Source organism: Lepidochelys kempii, chromosome 1 (genome assembly GCF_965140285.1).
Source record: "Lepidochelys kempii isolate rLepKem1 chromosome 1, rLepKem1.hap1, whole genome shotgun sequence".
NCBI classification, from domain to species: domain Eukaryota; kingdom Metazoa; phylum Chordata; order Testudines; family Cheloniidae; genus Lepidochelys; species Lepidochelys kempii.
In genome coordinates this window covers 12,443,429-12,462,936 of record NC_136380.1, presented here as the reverse complement: position 1 = coordinate 12,462,936, position 19,508 = coordinate 12,443,429, and the positions used below count along the sequence as shown (strand labels likewise).

Genomic DNA, 19,508 nt, shown 5'->3' with positions numbered 1-19,508 from the left:
AGCTGAGGGGGTCTTTCATGCAGGTCCCCACATCTGTACCTTAGAATTCAGAGTGGGGAAGGAACCTTGACAACTTGGCTCTATTCAATATAATTAGGCTAGCAATATTTCTACGTGTAGACCAAGCCTACCTTTAAACAACTTGAAGGATGGGGCTTCCACCACTTGGGAGCCAATCTTGACCCTCACTGTTAGGAAACCTTCCCTGATTTTCCTCCTACGTTTTCCTTGGTTTAATTTCATCCCCTCACTCACAGTTACCTACTCCTCTCAGACCACCCTTACCAAATCATCCCCTCGATGGTGTTATCCAGCTCCCGGCCCCCAGCACAGTAACATCTGAGCACCTCACCACACCCCTGTGAGGCTCAGGAAGAATTATCCCTGCATCCGCAGCAGACCAGGGAATTGAACCCACCTTGAATCTCATTGGGGTATTTCTTTCTAGAGCTGTCAGGAAATGACTTTTTTCCACTAGAAGATTTTAAAGGTTTTTTTCCCCAAAAAAACTATTGTTTTGATAAAACCCACGATTTTTTTTGACAAAAACAATTTGTTTTTTTGCAAAAATTTCCATTTCTTCAAAAAGTTTGGATGAACATTTTTTGACTATTTATTTCTTCCCATGTCCCAAGTGTCTCTAAGTTCCTTTGAGTTATTGCTCTGATCTTGTGGCTTGCCAGAAAACTTAAAGAAATAAGCATAAATTTTTCTAAAAACCAGCGCAACTAGCCAGGGCTAGAGAGCAGCATGGGGCAGGGTTTGTGTCATCAGGCTGGGCAGGGGGCAGAGCATGGACCATGCCGCGTGCGCCATGAAAATAAAAAGTCCAGAGAAAAAGTGGCGCCTAGAGTTAAGCAGAAAAACCCACTTGGGTAAAGAACCCACCAATCTGTAAAAAGCTAAGCCCCGATCACTTTCTTTAACTACATTGGCAATTTCCTCCCTATTTGCTATCACTCATGAAGGCTGTTTATTCCTTCTGAAGATAGTTAATAAGACTAAACCTAATCCTGACCCCTGTGCTTCCCCATCAAACTGCTCTCCCATCCGTCAGAGTGTACCTGGCCCTCTATCATCACCCTTGGATTATGCTCCAGTTTCCTGTCCACATGGCAGCACCTGGATCCAAGATGGTTCGAAGAGCTCAGAGGCCGTATCGAAAGCTTTACTAAAGTTTGGCTTCATTGATGGTTTTGTTTTTTCGAGTCCTTTTTTGTCACTTCAATATCGTGCATCCCTTGGGCATGTTTAAATAACGTAATTTACGTTGGCATCTCACCAATTGTGACAAGTGGGTTTTGAAAAGCCAGCTGTCTCCGGACAGTCCATCCAAAGCTGCATGCCCCCACCTCAGTGGCTGGGAGCGAATGTCCCAGTCAAAGTTCAGCAGCAAGAGCCAGCTCTGCAAGCTTTGCCTGGGAGAGGAGAATCCATGGGAGCCCCCATGCTGTCCTCTGTCGTCTCATCCCAGAGACCTCCCTGGGGCTTAGGATGGAGATGCCCACGTCTCCTGGGCCAGCATCATGGCGCGTTTCAGCTGCTCGTAGGTCACGAACATCACCACGTTCCAGGATCCCAGCCGCAGGAACGAGGGCATGAACCTGAGGGAGGGGACCATAGATATTAAGAGATCCAATAGCATAGAGGCTAAGGAATTTCCCCTTCATCCCCAACCAGGGTACTCCATGCCCCTGGCAACCAACAACAAGCTGTATCTCTTCCTGCCCTTGGCTGGTGGATCCCCCATCCACTAGCTCCCTCATGATCCCTGCTATCCATGGGTTCCCCTCTGTTCTCTCCTGCCTGGCATCACACACCTTCAGACAGCTCCCCCTGCCACTCCTATTCTTTAACAGTAGCCTTGATTCCTGCCTGACCTGACACGGCGCCCACCCCTGGCTGGAGACACCTTACCAGTTGCTCTGCGCACATATGGTGCTCTGTAAATAATGAGACCGAGTCAGGTGGGCTCGACTCTTTCCCGTGTTTCGCAAGCACAGCAGAATATGAAACCAGACTAATAATCTGTAATACTTAGCCCTGGTCTAGGCCCAGATTCGCAAAGGCACCAAACTCCCACTGATGTCAATGGAAGTCAGGCGCCTCTCTATACCTGTGAGCATCTGGGCCCTTGCGCCCATCAGCTGCAGATCTCAAAGAACTTTACGGAGGTGGGTAGGTATAATTCTCCCCATTTTACACACAGGGAAGTGGAGGAGCAGAGAGCTTCAGGCTCCCATGTTGTAAAGGCTTCTGGGCGTCTTGTGTTTCAGATGCCCGTGGTGAGAGCCTCACGCCTGCTCTGCAAAGGTACTAAGCATCCACCACAAGCCAGCTGAAGCCAACAGGTGCTTATGGGACAGACTGACAATGTCCTGGACCAACCTTGTGGAATGAAGATAAGTGGATAGCAGACTGGATGAGGGTTAATGCCTTTGGGGGCATTGTGTTAAAAAGGCAATGGTGTCTGTGGCACGGTGTGGTGCTCCTCGAGGAGGAGGAGGATGCTAACGTCATTCCTCCAGCTGGGTGTTTGGAGCTACCCCGGGGAAGTGGAGTTCAGATGGGATTCCCCAGGGACCCACAGACAAAGGAAGGGTTTGGGGATAAATAGCCTCTTACAAACCGGCTCAGGGCCGTCTTCCTGATCCAGCAAGCGGAGGCCCCAGTCCTTTGGGGAGGGTTGGGCCTACTGGGCGCTTGTTCTGAGGTAAAGCTGTGATGAACTTGAAACCCCAAGGAAACCCCATGGGTGGGGTGTTGCAGGACTGCTCCTGCCCGAGCCCATGCAAGGGCTGGGTTGATCTCTGATGAGGTTCTTAGCATGTGTGCAGGTTCTTCCCTTGTTTTTAATATGTTTTCTCTGTAGTGCTTTTACCTCAAGAATAAAATAGACGTGCACAGAAAGAGCGGTGGGATATCTATAACCGGGGCCGTCACACTGTTAAGCATCTCTGAAGAGAAAGCAAGCAGGCCTGTTTGGGCAGGCTGGGAATAACACAGTGAAGGCAGGGAACAGCTCTGCCTGGCAGAAGGGAAAGAGATGCATCTCCGCCCAAGAGAGGGGACAGCCAGGGGAGCCGGAAGCCTCTGAGCGGGCCCTTGCGGGATCACTGAGGGGAACTAGCGGTGGAGTTGCCCTGCCCTGTGCTGCTTATCACCTTTGAAAATCGCAGGCTGAGGGGGCCACGGACCAAGCCACCCATCAGAGGCTGCTTTGGAAAAACTGGCCCGAAGTGACTTGCCCACGGCCACACGAGCTGGTAGTAGCGTGAGGACGAGAACCCAGGTCTCCTGACTCTCAGCCCAGTGCTCTGCCCCTGTCAGTCTCCTCTGTAGACTTGTCACCTGCGCTGCTCCTTGAATAGGCTATAGGCATGGTACAGGCCTGGAGACAGATTTGTAGCTGTCTCAGTGCTTAAGCGCCGCTTACCCCTTGTAAAATGCTGTGGGTCCTTCCAGGATCACCATGGTGAGCATACAGTTCAAGGCATTTCTGTATTGGCCGGGGGTGGAATTCATGTATCTCGTCTTCACGACGTCGACGGGAGAAGCCACCACAGTGGCGCAGAAGCCAGCTCCGAAAGCAGCGACGAAATGGCAAGGAAAAGTGTCTGGGGGTGGAATATGGGTAATGGGTTTTGGGGTAGTGGAATTTTCCATTGCCAACGGGATGATTTCGCCTTTACGAGCCACTTGCAATTAGTCATCAGTGCCATGCCCAGCTAGAGCGCATGCCACCCAAGGACCTCAGTTCAATTTACAGACATCAGTAAACTGATCCTCTCCCCGAGAGAGTGGTAAGTATCTCCATTCCCCACATGGGGGAAACGGAGCCATGGGAGGTTTGCTACTAACTTTGGGACACATACCTTGAGACTCTTTGGGCTTGATTTTCAAAGCTACAGAGCCAGTTGTAATGCCAGCTGAAGTCCATGAGAGCTGCGAGGTCTCCGCACCCCTGAAAATCAGGCCCAAGATGCCCCAAGCTGGATGCCCCCAAACTGAAGTACGTAAAATCAATGAGTACTTCTGAAAATATGGGCCTAAGTGCCAGGTTCCCAAAGGGATTTAGGCATGTAGTGGGATTGCCTAAAGCGTGTAGGCACCTAACTCCCAATGGGGGTTTTTGGAAATCCAACTAGTTGCCCATCTGCACCCCTAGGTGCCTGAATCCCTTTGAAAATCTGGCCCTAAGTGACTTGCCCAAGGTCATGCAGGGAGTCTGTGGCAGAGCTGCGAATAGGTCTTATGTCTTCTAAGGTCTAGTGCTCTGTACTAGACCATCCTTACCACCATGCTGCTGAAACCTCCACCTGATGTCTGAAGCAGCATTGGTAGCTGGCTACAGCCCTCTTTGCAGAATGAGGATGACCCATTGTGGAAGGCCATCAGGGAAGGAGAAGCAATGGAGAGGGCTCAGTGAGACAGAGCTCTAACCACCAGGCTCCCCAGATGGAAAGGAAGAAGGAAGGACACCCTCACTCACTCAAGGCCTTGGTCCCCTCCTCACCTGTCATTAGATGATATTTCAGCAGCATCTCCTTGAGGAGGTCATAGGTAACCATCTCTCCGCAGTTCACGATGGCGTTGCGGGTGATGTTGGGTAACGTCCCTGAGGCAAAAGACGCAAAGGATGAATGGTTTAGAGAGTGACTCTGACCATACGAGATCACACTGCTCTTCTGAAAGCAGAGTAGGGCTGGTGATGACCATGACTGTATTATTATTAATCGTGTTTATTACACCTGTGCCTAAAGGAGCTCTGCTAGGTAACAGGAGTTCTATGATACCAGGATTTTAAGGGATAATAAGAATAATACTTGCCATTACGTGGCATTATTTATCCACAGTGGTCAAAGCACTTTACAAAAGTGGCCAAGACTCATTATCCCCATTATACAGCTGGGGAGAGAGAAGTCCAGAGTTGCATAGCAATTCAATGGCAGAGCAAGCAATGGAACCTGAGAGCCCTTGACTCAGTGCTGGGCTCGGATAGTTGGATCACCATTCCATCTTGAGCACACAAGGAAATGGGGAGAGAGTAAGTGATGAGGCAAACCTGTTTATTGCAGGTCTGTGGGCTCGCCATGAACCTTACTTCTGTGATGCAAGAGGAAAAAGGACTGTTAGGATATAGATATTCAGGCCTGTCTGCAAAGGCCTGTACTCTAAGAATTTAGGTGTATTCTTATCACTTGGCTAGTTATAGAGGTATAAAAGAAAGAATCAAAACCACTGTCTGCCAGTGTAAGGGCCTTCTCTTACTGTGACAGTCTGAGGCCCTGTTCTTAGGCTAAGGCCTTTGGCTAAGCAGCAGAGGCAGCCATAAGCTGGGAAGCGACCGGTCACATCCTCACATTCCAAACTAGTCACATTGAAATAAGGTGCTATTGGGCTGTCAGGCACTATCAGGACAGGATTGTATTCCTATCACCTCCAGAGAAAGGGAAGTGCCTAGAAAATGTAAAAGGAAACTTAGTTTGATAGCATCCTGTCTGGCAAGAACTCACTTATCAATAGCTGGGATGTGAAATCCTCACTTCTGTATTGTTTTGTCATTATAGTTCCCACTTTGCTGTTGTTTGTCTGTATAATCTCTGTCTGGTTCTGTGATTGTTCCTGTCTGCTGTCTAATTAATTTTGCTGGGTGTAAACTAATTGAGGTGGTGGGATATAATTGGTTACATAATCATGTTACAATATGTTAGGATTGGTTAGTTAAATTTCAGGAAAATGATTGGTTAAGGTATAGCTAAGCAGAACTCAAGTTTTACTATATAATCTGTAGTCAATGAGGAAGTGATGGGGTGTGGGTGTGGGTGGGGGTGGGGGTGTGAGATGGGAACAGGGAATGGGGGTAAGAAAATTGGAATCATGTTTTGCTAAAGGGGGAGATGGGAACAGGGAATGGGAGTAAGGAAGTTGGAATCATGTTTGACTAAGGGTAGGAATGGGAACAGGGACACAGGTGTAAGGCTCTGTGGTGTCAGAGCTGGGAAGGAGGATACTAAGGAAGGAAACTGGAATCATGCTTGCTGGAAGTTCACCCCAATAAACATCGAATTGTTTGCACCTTTGGACTTCGGGTATTGTTGCTCTCTGTTCATGCGAGAAGGACCAGGGAAGTAAGTGGGTGAAGGAATAAGCCCCCTAACAAGGACATTCACCCTTGCCCTGGATGGGATGTGTCCCCCATCCATCGCAGGTGAGTGGTGACGCTAATGATGATTTTATGTCAACATTGTTAATGATTTAATCTCTGATCATTTGGGCAGAAGCATCCCACTATTCTGGGGTTGGGGTGGAGTCGGGGGTTGTGAGCAGGGCCTGAATAGAGCACCTCAATTTCCTTTTTCTGACCAACCAGCCCCCACATTTGGGAGGGGGGTGGCATTTTGGTTTGGTTTGCTCTGGTCCGTGATTGGTTGTGATCTGCCCTTTTGGGTCTAATAGTCAGTGTGTTTATTGTGGCTTATGCTGGGATGAGCCAGTCTGGGAAATGCATCCCTCTCTCTTGTCTCACTTTAAAAATACTACACAGTGGATTATACATGAAAGTCCCAGCCTGTGCCGAGCCAGGATGAGGGTTAGGTACCACTCAGGTCCTATTTTAAGCCCTTTTAGGGCTGCCCTAACCTGCACAGGGGCAGCCAGCCCCAGGATAGAGGAGCAGGCCTCCTCCCCACTGTGCTGGAGCAGAAATGAAGATCTGGGAAGCAGGGAAGGGAATGCTGTCTGGTCACATGGACCTGCTGCCAGAGCTGTCGCATGGCCACTCTAAAACCAGCTGGCCCTGTCCTCCAGGGATATCTGCAGAACCCGAGGGGCCAGAGCTGAATTCTGTTAGCTGGGCTTGCTCTGTTCACTAAGAGCCATGGGAATTAGGGGCCTACACACTTTTGAGGCGCTGGGCCCAGATTCTTAACTGGTGTAATTTGGCGCAGCTCCATTGACTTCCAGAGACTGACCTCAGTGGAGCCACCCTGCTTTACACCAGCGGGTGATTGGTCTGGGAGGCTCTCTTGCTCCACACAGATAAATCCTGTACCTTTCCAGAGGCCTCTGACCCCTTCCTCCTTGGCGATGGTTTTGTAGGCATCCACAGTCCCGCTGTATTTCTTGGTTCCCTCCGTCAGCCTCACTTGGGCTTGGAATCGCACCTTGACCACGTCGGTCGGCTGGGCACACGTGACTGCCATGGCTCCGGTGGTGCAGCCAGCCAGCAACCGGGTGAGAATACCGGCATCTGAATGGGAGCGAATAAACTGGGTAGCAATCTCTGGTTTGTCTCTAGGATCGACAGCTAAGTAGCAATGCACAGAGCTGAGTTTTTCTCAGCCTCCCCACTAAACCAGAGTGCCTTTCATCCCCCTTGCTAGGACTGGGCGCGAGCACGTCCCCTCTATCCAGCACTGAGGCCATAGGCGAAGGCCGACTCCCTGCATGGCCTTGGGGAAGTCACTTAGCCTAACTTTTCAGGTGGCCTCTAATTTGGGGGTTGGCCTTAGTTTTCTGGATGCCCAACTTTAAACTATCCTGGTCTGGTTTTTAGAGGTGCTGAGCAGCACCGGAAATAGCAACCATCAGGAGGTTGTGAGTAGGGTAAGAGAAGGCCCTGCTCACCTTGTCCCACTACACCGTCCCTTTGCACTCTGACAACACTGACCTAGGACTCCCGCCCCCATGCTGATCCAGCTGCAGACTCTGGCTCCAAAGGGAGGGAACTGCTTGTCACACATTTGGTTCTAATATGTAGTTTTTAAATGGGAAGGACCACGCTCTTTAAACCTGGCCTGGATTTTTGGGCCTGCCATTGTTTGACGGGGCACTGGCTGTCAACAAGACATTGAGGTGTCTGATCATGCCCCAAAGCAAGTGCTCAAACATCTAGTTTAGCTGTGCTCAGGGCACTGCAGGACCTGGATGAGACTGGGATCCTACGTGTAGCATGTTTACCCCATTCGTCATTTGGGATCTCAGGTTATTCAGCTCACTCTAAAGACTGGTTTCCTGTAATTTTTTTTTTTTAAGTGGCAACATCTAGGACAATGGGCCAGAGCCTCAGCTGGTGTGAATCAGCGTAGCTCCATTCATGTAGTTCATTGACTTCCATGAGCTGATTCATGCCAGCTGAGGATGTGGCTCGACGTTCTGAAATAGAGGCCAAAAACACCGCCCCTGGAAGCATGTGGTGCCGACACTCACTCTCCGATCCCGTGGAGGTGTAGAATTGTTTCACGGAGTCGTACAGCCCGATACGAATGGAAGCAAAGCTCATCTGACGCTGGAGCCCAGCCACCAGGCCATTGTAAAGGCTCTTGGGACCTTCCGTCTTCACCATGGTGGTGATTGTGCCAAAGACACCCTTATAGTGGATGGTCTTCATGCTCTTGCTAGGCTTGGACTCTCCCTGGATCTTCAAGACAGACAGACAGACATCATTATTAGCAGATGGCAATTCACCTCTAGTGCAGCCAGCTAGATCCTGCTCCTGAAACCTTTATTCATGTCAGTAGTTCAAGTAAAGTCATCCATGAGTAAGGGTTTGCAGAGATGGGCCCATTAGCTAGGAGAGTTCATAAGCTGTAAGCTCAGTTCATGGTAGTTTGGGGCATGTACTGAGCTAGGAAGGTATTAAATTGTCATTTATATATGCATTCAACCTGCAGTTGCGTTTTTGATCAGTGAACTAGTTGCAAGGCTATAATTGTCATACATTTACACATCAGATTCCATCCAGCTGGATACCAAAGCACTTTGCAAAAGGACTGTGCCAGCGATATAGCGTCGTCATCTCTTTGCTCACCACTGAAATGCAGCCACCTCTGGGGTAGAGTGTGGCAGCTGTTTATCAATCTACAGCAACGTTACAGGCCAAATCAAGTCAGGAACTGGAGTGGCCTACCGTATCCAGCTGAAAATGGTGGAGCACATAAGTAGCCTAGATGTAATTATCAATGATGGAATTTGGCCAGAATGCCAGAGTGATGGTGGGAGGCTAAATTAATTCATGTTCGTAAAGTGCTTTGAGATCAGATAGAAAATGTTCTCCAATATCAATGCAAAGAGGGTGAAATTCACCCTGGTGCAGGGGGACAACACAAGGCCTAGGTACCATTTCAGATCCACTTTGAGGGCTTGGGGCAGATCCTCAGCTGGGGTAAACTCTCACAGGCTCATTGACTTCCAAGTGACAGTCTACCCCGGCTGAGGTTCTGCTCTCTTAAGTGGTCCCTAGCTCTTGTGCTGGGGCCTCTGCATGGGGTGGATTTCACTCAGAACTATAGTCAAGTCATGTCTGTAAAAAAAGTTATCCGTGGTTTCCGTTAATCACATTACAGCAGAAAAACAACCTGGACTTGCTGAGAAGAATACTACTGAGACATCTCTAGGCACCCACAGATTTGCAGGGTACACAACAAACATCATCTGAAATCAAACCAGATATGTTAGAGCCTGATCCAACTCCCGCTGATGTCTTTACATTAACTTTTAATGGGAATTGGATTGACCCTTAAAGGTAACAGATGGGAGGAAAAAAGACCTAGTCTGTTTATCAGCAAGCGCTGGATTTGTCCAATGATTTAATATAAAATGCCTTTCACTCAATTTGAGAGACCACATGGGTCAGAGGATTGGGACTTGGGAGCGCTCGATTCTGTGCCCAGCTCTGCTGCTGACCTGCTATATGACTCAGAACAAATCTCTTCGTCTTGACTATTTCGACTGTTGTCTCTTTGGAGCAGGAACTGTCTCCCACTACGCATCTATACATTGTGCCTGACACAGCTGAGTCCCAGTATCCTTGTACTATAGTAATACCAACAAGAATGTTTACCTGCAGTCTGACTTTCGCAGTGTCCAGAGGGAAGGTGCAGAGATCTGCTATGCATGCTGCTGTCCCAGCACCCAGGAACTTAACAGTAGCAGTTGGAGGGATTTCTGTGGGCTTCAGTCCGACCATTGCTTCCCTGGGTTAGCAGGAATCACAGTTCAGCAAATAGATGCTCCTCTGGAAGCAGTGTTCAATCAGCAAGTGATGGACCAGCAGTGATATTCTCCTTGGAAGATATGAATGAAGCTGTAAATATATTAGGGCTGTCAAACGATTAATTGCAGTTTTAATCGCCCTGTTAAACAATAATAGGATACCATTTATTTAAATATTTTTGGATGTTTTCTACATTTTCAAATATCTTGATTCCAATTACAATGCAGAATACAAAATGTACAGAATGGCATGGTGGCCGAAGCATGAGGGGCGTACGAATGTTTAGCGTATCTGGCACGTAAATATTTTGCAATGCCAGCTACAAAAGTGCCATGTGAACATCTGTTTTCACTTTTAGGTGACATTGTAAATAAGACATGGGCAGCATTATCTCCTGCAAATGTAAACAAACCTGTGTATCTTAGCAATTGGCTGAACAAGAAGTAGGACTGGGTGGACTTGTAGGCTCTGAAGTTTGACTTTTTTTTTTGAGTGCAGTTATATAACAAAGAAAATTCCTACATTTGTAAGTTGCACTTCCACAATACAGAGATTGTACTACAGTACTGGTATGAGGTGAACTGAAAAATATTATTTCTTTTGTTTATCTTTTTTACAGTGTAAATATTTGTAATTAAAAATAATATAAAGTGAGCACTGTACCCTTTGTATTCTGTGTTGTAACGGAAATCAATATATTTGAAAATGTAGAAAAACAACCAAAAATATTTATCAAAAATTTAAGTTGGTATTCTATTATTATTTAACAGTGGGATTAAAACTGATTAATCATGATGAATGTTTTTAATCATCATTAATTTTTTTAATCAAGTTAATTTCTTTTGAGATAATTGCTTGAGTTAACTGCAGTTAATTTACAGCCCCAAAATATACATAATGCCTCTCTGGATCTCAGTCAAATGGATAATAATTGATGGATAAGGAGAGAAAATATTTTACACCCATTTATTTATTTAACAACAATGACTGATCGTCGCTTAACTCTGCATATAGGGGGAGCATCCTTTGGAGTTTTCTATCTCAGCTACCTACACACTGGATGGATTTGGACAAGTTACTACTGTCCCAGATACTATTGAGCTTAGGGACGTCTGTGGCCCCCATCACTATGGTATCTGAGCACCTCACAATCTTGATTGTATTTATCCTCACAGCCCAACATACCTGTGAGGCGAGGCAGGGCCGGGCTATTAACCCCATCGTGCTAACAGGGAACTGAGGCACAGAGAGGCTAGGTGACATACCCAAGATCAGACAAGAAGTCTGTTGCAGAGCAGGGGATTGCACCCACGTCTCCCCAAACCACAGCTAGTGTCCTAAGCTCTGGACCATCCTTTTCCCTTCCTATGGTGCTCATTGAAGAATGGCATGAAGAAAGTAAACAAGGAGTGTTATTTATCCCTTCATGTATTACAAGAACCAGGGGTCACCCAATGAAATTAATAGGCAGCAGGTTAAAACAAACATAAGGAAATACTTCACACAATGCCCAGTCAACCTGTGGCACTTGTTGCCCGGGGATGATGTGAAGACCAGAAGTACAACGGGGTTTTAAAAAGAATTAGAGAAGTTCCTGGAGGATAGGTCCGTCAATGGCTATAAACCAAGATGGTCAGGGATGTAATCCCATGCTTTGGGTATCCCTAAGCCTCTGACTGCCAGAGGCTGGGACTAGACAGCAGAGGATGAATCACTCAATAATTTCTCTGTTCTGTTCATTCCTGCTAAAGCACCTGGTATTGGCCACAGTTGGAAGACTGGATGCTGAGCTAGGTGGACCATTGGTCTGATCCCGTGTGGCTGCTTTTATGTTCTTACGAAGCCAACGGGACTGCTCGTGAGAACAGATCCCCATCCACACTAGCAGTACCAGCTTGTTTTTATAACCACCCAGGCTATGAGACCCTCATCTGACCCGGTTACTGCAGCTACTCTTGCTCTTAGCCCTCTGGAGAGCCAGAGAAACCCTGCTCCAGATTCCCCACTGGTGGAAGCAGATGCAGCATTGGTGACTCTCGGCGGCAGGCCGGAGCAGTGAGATGTGAAGACTAATGCGGGTGTCGCCGAAGCCAGAGATGCACTCACTCCAAACGGGACAGACAGCATGAGGCTTCTCACACCTGGGTGCTTGGAGGGACGAGGTGTTTGGGGATGACAGAAAGGGAGCTGCATACAGCACAAACCCTAAGCCAGCCTCTGCCCTGCACGGTCACTCTTAGGACCTGGTCAAAAGCTCCTTCAAACCAATGGGCTCCTTCAAATCTCCATTGCCTTCAGGGGGCTTTGGAGCCGGCCCTTTCTGCAGTGGGGCTGCTGAGATGTAAATGGGGGCACTTATTTAGTCAGCCTTCACATAGGCAACGCTCTCATAGAATCATAGAAGATCAGGTTTGGAAGGGACCTCAGGAGGTCATCTAGTCCAACCCCTGCTCAGAGCAGGACCAATCCCCAATTTTTGCCCCAGATCCCTAAATGGCCCCCTCAAGGATTGAACTCACAACCCTGGGTTTAGCAGGCCAATGCTCCAACCACTGAGCTATCCCTCCCCCCCAATGGGACCGAGAGCAGCACCCGCACCTAGGTAGATAGATCCTGGTGGCAATGGGTGAGGAATGAGGACGCAGAGCAAGACCTGCAGGGTTCGACCCACTCATACTAACCCACAGCAACTGTGAACGCTTAGCCTTACCTTAGAGATGCAGCAGGCTGAGTGCACGCCGCTCCTTGCCATCCTCTGTGAGCCGAGTGTCTTGGCTCCTGATTTATATATCCCTCGTGGGCTGCACTCTTCGCCGAATGGCAAAGGATAAGGACAGAGATCATTTACCATCAGCAAGTTCACAAGTACCAGCCTCCCTCCCGAGGTTTAAAATAGATCAGAGAAGAAAAGTCATGAGACCCTGGTGTTTTTCAGAAAGCCTCAGGCTGTCACACTAGTTCTGGACAGTGCCGCTCCGCCACTGGGAGGCAGCAACGGTGGTAGCCCTGGAGTGCGAGTGCAAGGCTAAAGTGAGAGACGTGATGGGGAAAGTGATCTGGAGGGGCCACAAGCAAGTGAAGAGAGCAGCACATTAGAGATATACGGTATATTTTTAAAAGCTCATGTACTCACTTGCTGCCCAGCCATCTCGTGTTGTGTTAAGGTGGGCTGCCTAGCGTACACGGTCTTTCCCAAGGATGATTTTGTGGTGAAAATCCTGGGCTGGGCCTCAGAAAATTGGCATTCAATTCTGCTTCATCACAGCCTGTGTGTGTGTGAGACCTTGGGCAAGTCACTGCAGTCCAGACCCACAAAGGTATTTAGGCTTCTTTCCATTGAAATTAGGGGAACTGGGAGCCTAAATACCTTTGTGGATCTTGGCGTTAGCCTCTCTGTGCCTCACTTCCCCTATCTGTATAATGGGGATATAACTTCCCTTTCCTTGCAGCAAAGCATGGCTCCGCCTCACTCTCAGGGGTGGGTAAGCAGCACTCGCCCTGCTGCTGGGCTGGTGCAGTCACAGCTCCCCGGCCTGTGTCAGTCTACTGTAACCGCACCTTGCAATGGTGTTGTGAAGACAAGCTTGTCACTGTCTGTGAGGTGCTCAGGCACTAAGGTGTGGGCTATATAAGAACACATCCAAGCAACTCAGTGTAATTAGCTCCATTGGGAAGCTGAGTTAGCGGAATAGGCAGGGTGTATGGATCGAATTTATACCCCCTTATGCATCACTACTGACTTTGGCCCCTTGTCTTTGCCTGGCCAGAGAGCACCTCACGAGCTCGTTGTGCTAAGCAGAATACAATGTCACTGCCATTTAAAAATATCAGGAAAACGTTTCCACAACTTTAGTTTTTGTACCTCTAGATATGGGGCCCAAAATGAGTCACAAGTGCCTGCTGTCCGGCAGCACAGTTAACCTCAAGCATTCAAAAATCACGAGTGAGGCCCCAGAAATCATGAGATTGTTTTAAATCTCAGGATTTTTAAACCTAAAATAACGTGGTGTGGTTTTTATTTTCCCTCTGGTTTTCAACCCTTTAGGATGCATTTGTGTCACATTTCCAAGTTCTCTCTGCAGGCATCAGGGCTAGAACATTGCCTTTTCTTTTAAATGATGGCTGAGGTTTTCATACAATCACATGATTCCAGGAGTTGGGGCTTTAAAGAAAACACTAAATAGTGTGAGATTCATGATAAAATCATGAGTTAGCAACACTCTTTAGGCTACAAATTCTGGTTTTGTGTATAATGCCCAACCACCCCTTCTTGCCCCCAAAAGTGAGGTTTTTAGCCAAACCTAAAATTATTAGACATCTGATGCCATTAAAAAAACAACAATAAAACATTTTTGTTTTGGTTTAAACTTTTTGCTGCTATCTTTGCAGCAGAAACATTGCAGCCTTGTAGTAGTGCATGAAACCCAGGAAGGGAAACTAACAACCAAAGGGAAACTGACCTGCCTCATTTCTCTGCCTGAGGTCAATGACACACACAAGGTAGACAAACAGCACAGCTTCTGATGCTGACAAACCTGAAGATCCAGCAGGGAACTGATTGCTCTCTATAAATACATGGGGGGGGGCAACACCAGGGAGGGAGAAGAGCTATTGAGGCTAAAGGATAATGTTAGCACAAGAACAAATGGGGATAAACTGGCCACAAATAAATTGAGGTTGTCAATTAGAAGGTTCCTAACCATCAGAAGAATCAGGGTCTGGAACAGGGGAATTCCTCCCCCCCGAAAGTAGCAGGAGGGAGGGGGCAAACAACCAAACTAGTTTTAAGATGGAACTTGATCAGTATATGAATTGGATGATATGATGGGATTGCCCGCAATAGCTGAGATTGGACTCAGTGACCCAAGCGGCCCCTTCCTGTCGTAGGTCCCTACGTAAAGCAGGGTAGTACATAGTCTCTGGTGGAACTAGCGTACAATGCAGCTGTTTCGGCTTTGCAAACCTTGGAGGGTTTGGGTTTACGTGAACCCTTGTGAATTTAACTCTCTGGTGACGACAGCTGGCTCGGAGCCTGAGTTGGAACGTCTACGTTGCATCTCTCCGTCTGCAGCTTGAAACCAGAGCGGCCTGACTGGGCTGGGGTAGCCTCTAGTTGTATGAAAATAGATACTTTTATAGCAAGTGAGCCTGGAGTTAAGCAAGGACTCACCCCAGCAACTGTTTCAGCTATTTGCAGAAGCTGTTTCTGTAAAGTGAGCTAAGAAGCCTACGGATGATGTGCTATCCAAAATGGATCAAGTGACCCCAACTCACAAGGGAGGGGGGAGAAACTGCAAAGGGCTACAAGTGTCAACAGGGATATGTGTGAACATTCACACCAGTCACCTGCTCTCCTGGCCTGGGGAGGGGACAGCTGGGGACACTTGAGCTTCCAACTAAAACACTGCAGGTAACTTAAAGGAACATAAATACTGCATCCCAGGGGCCAGCCAGCGTTCCATGTAATGCTAATGCAGCTCAGCTGCCCCTGCCTCAGTTTCCACATCTGTAAAATGGGAACATGCTTTGAGGTCTGCTGCTGAAAAGTGCTATATGAGAGCTAGGTGTTGTTATTATTACCCTATGCGTGTTGTGAAATTAACCGAAGCACATGTGGATGCTGATGTGGCATGCGAGCACACAGTACGGGGAAAGGTGGTCTTGTGCCTAAAGCACAGAGGAGAGGATGAGGAGAGCTGAGTTCTAATCCTGACTCTGCTGCTGACTTGCTATGTGATGTTGGGTGAGTTGTGGTTGTCCATCTGTGCCTCAGTTTCCCCATTTTTAAATTCGGGAGAATAATACTTGCCCACCTCACAGTGTGAGACTAAATTCACTGATGTTTGTAAAGCACTTTGATGGAAGTTGCTCTAGGCGCATGGGCTAGGGTACATCTGTACCACTGCCCTCAGATGGATTTATTATATGTTGCTCATCACTACAATATGAGAAGGAAAGTCACTCTCTGCCCCAAGAACTTACAGTCCAGAAGACAGACACATAGTATTCTAAATAGAAAAATGGCCTCTATGTTCTGGGGCAGGGACAGTTCTTTTATGTCTGTACAGCACCTAGCACTCTCTGGGCACTATCAATAACAAATACTAAAGTAACAGATATTTTACTGGGAAATCCAAGGGTGAAGATAACGTGGAATTTGATTTCTCCCTCTTTCCTGAAATGGTAATAAATTCACCACCTGTGATTACTGGAGAGAATCAGAATTGCATAATTTTGAGTCAATGCCCATATACTGCTAATGGAGATTCTCCTTTATGTCAAGTGGTAGGGGCCTAAGCTTTAGGAGGAGGAACTAGGTCCCATCCCTGCTGTCACTGCAACACACCAATTGGGGGTGTAGCTTAAGGACAATGATGAAGCTCATAGGTGACAATTAATTTCTTAGGATGTTGTTAGCAGCTAACCAGGCAGTCACGCACCTGTTTGCTCCTTTCATTGGTGCAAGAGGTTGAGGGATGTGTGATGTTGCACCCCATAATACTTTATAAAAATATGCGTATGAGTGTAAATATGACATAACTGGAATATGTTTTATGCTAGATATGCCATGTAACATATCTTTGCAAAGGTTATGATCTACTGAATATATTCATCCTATTTGTATGCATGTATCATTTTAATATTTGAAGTTATGAGCATTGGCTCTATACTTGTATTAAAAGTGTTTGCTGTAGGAAGCACATAAGGCTAATTTGGTCAACATAGCATGAAGGGGTTATTCAAGTAATTGGGAGTACTTAACTAACAATGGACACTGAGAGACTCCAATCCACATCTGAGCTTTCCTGGGAACCTTCAAACTAACATGTAAACAATGGCGTTGGCCTGCAAAAAGCTGAATCATTCATAGACATAAAAAGAAAAGGAGTACTTGTGGCACCTTAGAGACTAACCAATTTATCTGAGCATGAGCTTTCGTGAGCTACAGCTCACTTCATCGGATGCGTATGCGTGAGCTGTAGCTCATGAAAGCTCATGCTCAAATAAATTGGTTAGTCTCTAAGGTGCCACAAGTCCTCCTTTTCTTTTTGCGAATACAGACTAACACGGCTGTTACTCTGAAACCATTCATAGACATGTGACTTGCCCAGGTGGCTAGAGACTCCTGCTTGTGGCTGTGATGTTGCACCAGAGAAAGACTATATAAGGCCCTGGGAAATTCCTCCATTTTGTCTCTAGCTGGCTCAAAAGGTAACCTCTCCACCCCAAAGAGATGCCTGAAAGAACCTGCAACAAAGGACAGTAACTACAGGGGCGTGAGTGATTGCTGGACCCAGACTAGGAGGAAGTCTAGTCTGTAAAGCTTATTGGAACATCTCTGAGGGTGAGATTTACCTGCATTTAGTTTCCTACTGTATTAGGCTTAGACTTGCATATTTTATTTTATTTTGCATGGTAACTTCATTCTGTCTGTTATTACTTGGAACCACTTAAACCCTACTTTTTAATATTTAATAAAATCACTTTTTACTTATTAATTAACCCAGAGCAATTAATTAATTCCTGGGGGAGCAAACAGCTGTGTATATCTCTCTATCAGTGTTATAGAAGGCGAACAATTTATGAGTTTACCCTGTATAAACTTTATACAGAATAAAATGGATTTATTTGGGTTTGGATCCCATTAGGAGCTGGGCATCTGGGTGGTGGAGACAGGAACACTTCTTAAGCTGTTTTCAGTTAAGCCTGCAGCTTTTGGGGGAATGTGGTTCGGACCTGGGCCTGTGTTTGTAGCAGGCTAGTGTGTCTGGCTTAACAAGGTAAGGTACTGAAGTCCCAAGCTGCCAAGGAAAATGGACTCAGAAATAGTCCCAGCACATCAGGTAGCAGTCCCAAGGGGGTTTCTCTGACCCAACCCATCACAGGATGGAGCTAAGAGCCAAACCCCAGAGAAAGCAGACATGACAGACCACTTTGCCCCCCAGTGCGGAGCAGGGGCAGGGACAGCAAAGGAAATAGATGGCAAGACCAAACTGTCAGTGGGCCAGGGCAGCGAAAGGGCACTAGCAGTCTTGTGCCTGTGATGATGCAGACATGCAGCATGAAACCCACATGTCAAAGTCTGGCCACCTGTCCCAGTCCTAGGTTAACCCTGCTGTTTATTTATGGGAGGCTGCTTTGGGAGCTATTTCCCACATGGGCATGTGCAGATTTCAGCTCCTGGGTTCACAGGGAAGAACCACGATGATGTAATGTTCTCTCTGACCCCAGGTGTGGCCAGCTGTGCCAATCAGAAGGGGCGGGGGGTGGGAGGGTTTGTCAGGCTATAAGAGCATGCTCCTCTGCTGATTTCCAGCCCTGGTGGTGTATTCTCCCTCGAGCTTCTGTTTGGGAAAAATGAAAGGGCTCAGCTGGTTGGGGCTCTGTTGGTCACTACTCAGGGGAGGAAGCTGGTTTGAGAGGGATCCCTCTTCGCTGCTGGGGGAAGGGCGGCAGGCAGTGAGAAGTCCCCGCTGCCCAATCTCTGTTCAAGTGCAGAAGATGGAGGGACAAGAGAACCCTCGCTAGTCTCTGACCTGCCAAGGGCTTGGTGCTGGGAGGATCTAGGCCAGGAAAAACAACACTCCTCTCCCTCTGCCCATTCAAACAGAGCGGGTTAGAACAAGAATCCAGTTGGGACAGAAGGTCATGCCACTGGAGGCTGGCCCCAGGCTTCCATTCAGGTGAATGAGAGCAGCAGCCTCTTCCTATGGCTTTGCTGCAGACAGCTCACTGCCGTGTATCACCTCAGCAATGCACACTGATTTAGTACAATGACAAGCCCTGGAGAATCATCAAGGAAACCAGAGAGATGTCTCACAAGTGGAACCTGATTGAGAGGAGCGCTTTTTATTCAGACAGCTTAACGTTTACGCAGCGATGCTGTTAACACCTACCTCTCACATGCAGGAGAAGCATTAGGGAGAAAAGACGTCATTGTTAAAGATTCAACACCCCAAAAAAACTAGCAGGGGAAACCCCCCCCACTTGTGTGTGTATGGTGGGAAATGGACTTTCTGGCTCTTTTTATACCCCTCAAGGGGCATTAACCCATTTATTCCCCTTTGCAGCTCACATTTAATAGGAGTTAGTCTACTTCTGTAGTGCAGAGACACTGGATCGCATTTGTGCCTGACGCCCCCGTCTCAGCCTGATGAGCACACGCAGAGCTTTTCCTCACAAACGCTGCACGAACTGCAGCCCTCAGCCTCTCCAAGAGTAACGCATGCACCTGCCGTCAAGCAATTACCGGCTGCCTCCTGCGCTCGGTCCTGCTGCAGGTATTTCCGTGAATTTAGCTCAGGCAAGCAACAGGAACTGCTTGCTCTACAGGTTACAGCTGATGATATAAAGAGGAAGAAGGTTTGTAACAGTGGCTACGGCAACACAGCCATCCTTGCACACACTGTCAACCTTCCTCTGGTCCTTTGCTCAGTGACGGTGCTCCTGTTCCAACTGGTATTTAGCAGCCTCTCAGGACACACACAGCCAACATTTGTCCAGCCAGCAG

The 19,508-nt window shown here is 47.5% G+C and overlaps 1 protein-coding gene across 1 annotated transcript; it reads right to left on the bottom strand.

Annotated features, from left to right (window-relative positions):
- Window positions 1-833: 833 nt before the first annotated feature.
- On the bottom strand, window positions 834-12,793 carry LOC140899797 (putative mitochondrial transporter UCP3). Its single transcript, XM_073315929.1, has 7 exons — window positions 12,708-12,793; window positions 9,845-10,067; window positions 8,212-8,422; window positions 7,055-7,252; window positions 4,517-4,618; window positions 3,437-3,617; window positions 834-1,604 (listed from the first exon to the last, which is right to left on the bottom strand). The coding sequence occupies exons 2-7, from the start codon at window positions 9,968-9,970 to the stop codon at window positions 1,490-1,492; spliced, it is 933 nt and encodes a 310-aa protein (XP_073172030.1). The 5' UTR covers window positions 9,971-10,067; window positions 12,708-12,793; the 3' UTR covers window positions 834-1,489.
- Between the last annotated feature and the right edge of the window lie 6,715 nt (window positions 12,794-19,508).

Coding starts and splice junctions, on each gene's coding strand:
- LOC140899797 (XM_073315929.1), bottom strand. CDS start 9,970: ATGGTCGGACTGAAGCCCACAGAAATCCCTCCAACTGCTACTGTTAAG. Junction 3,618..4,516: donor GAAATATCATCTAATGACAG/GTGAGGAGGGGA, acceptor TTCCACCCCCAG/ACACTTTTCCTTGCCATTTC. Junction 1,605..3,436: donor CCCACAGCATTTTACAAGGG/GTAAGCGGCGCT, acceptor CCCCTCCCTCAG/GTTCATGCCCTCGTTCCTGC.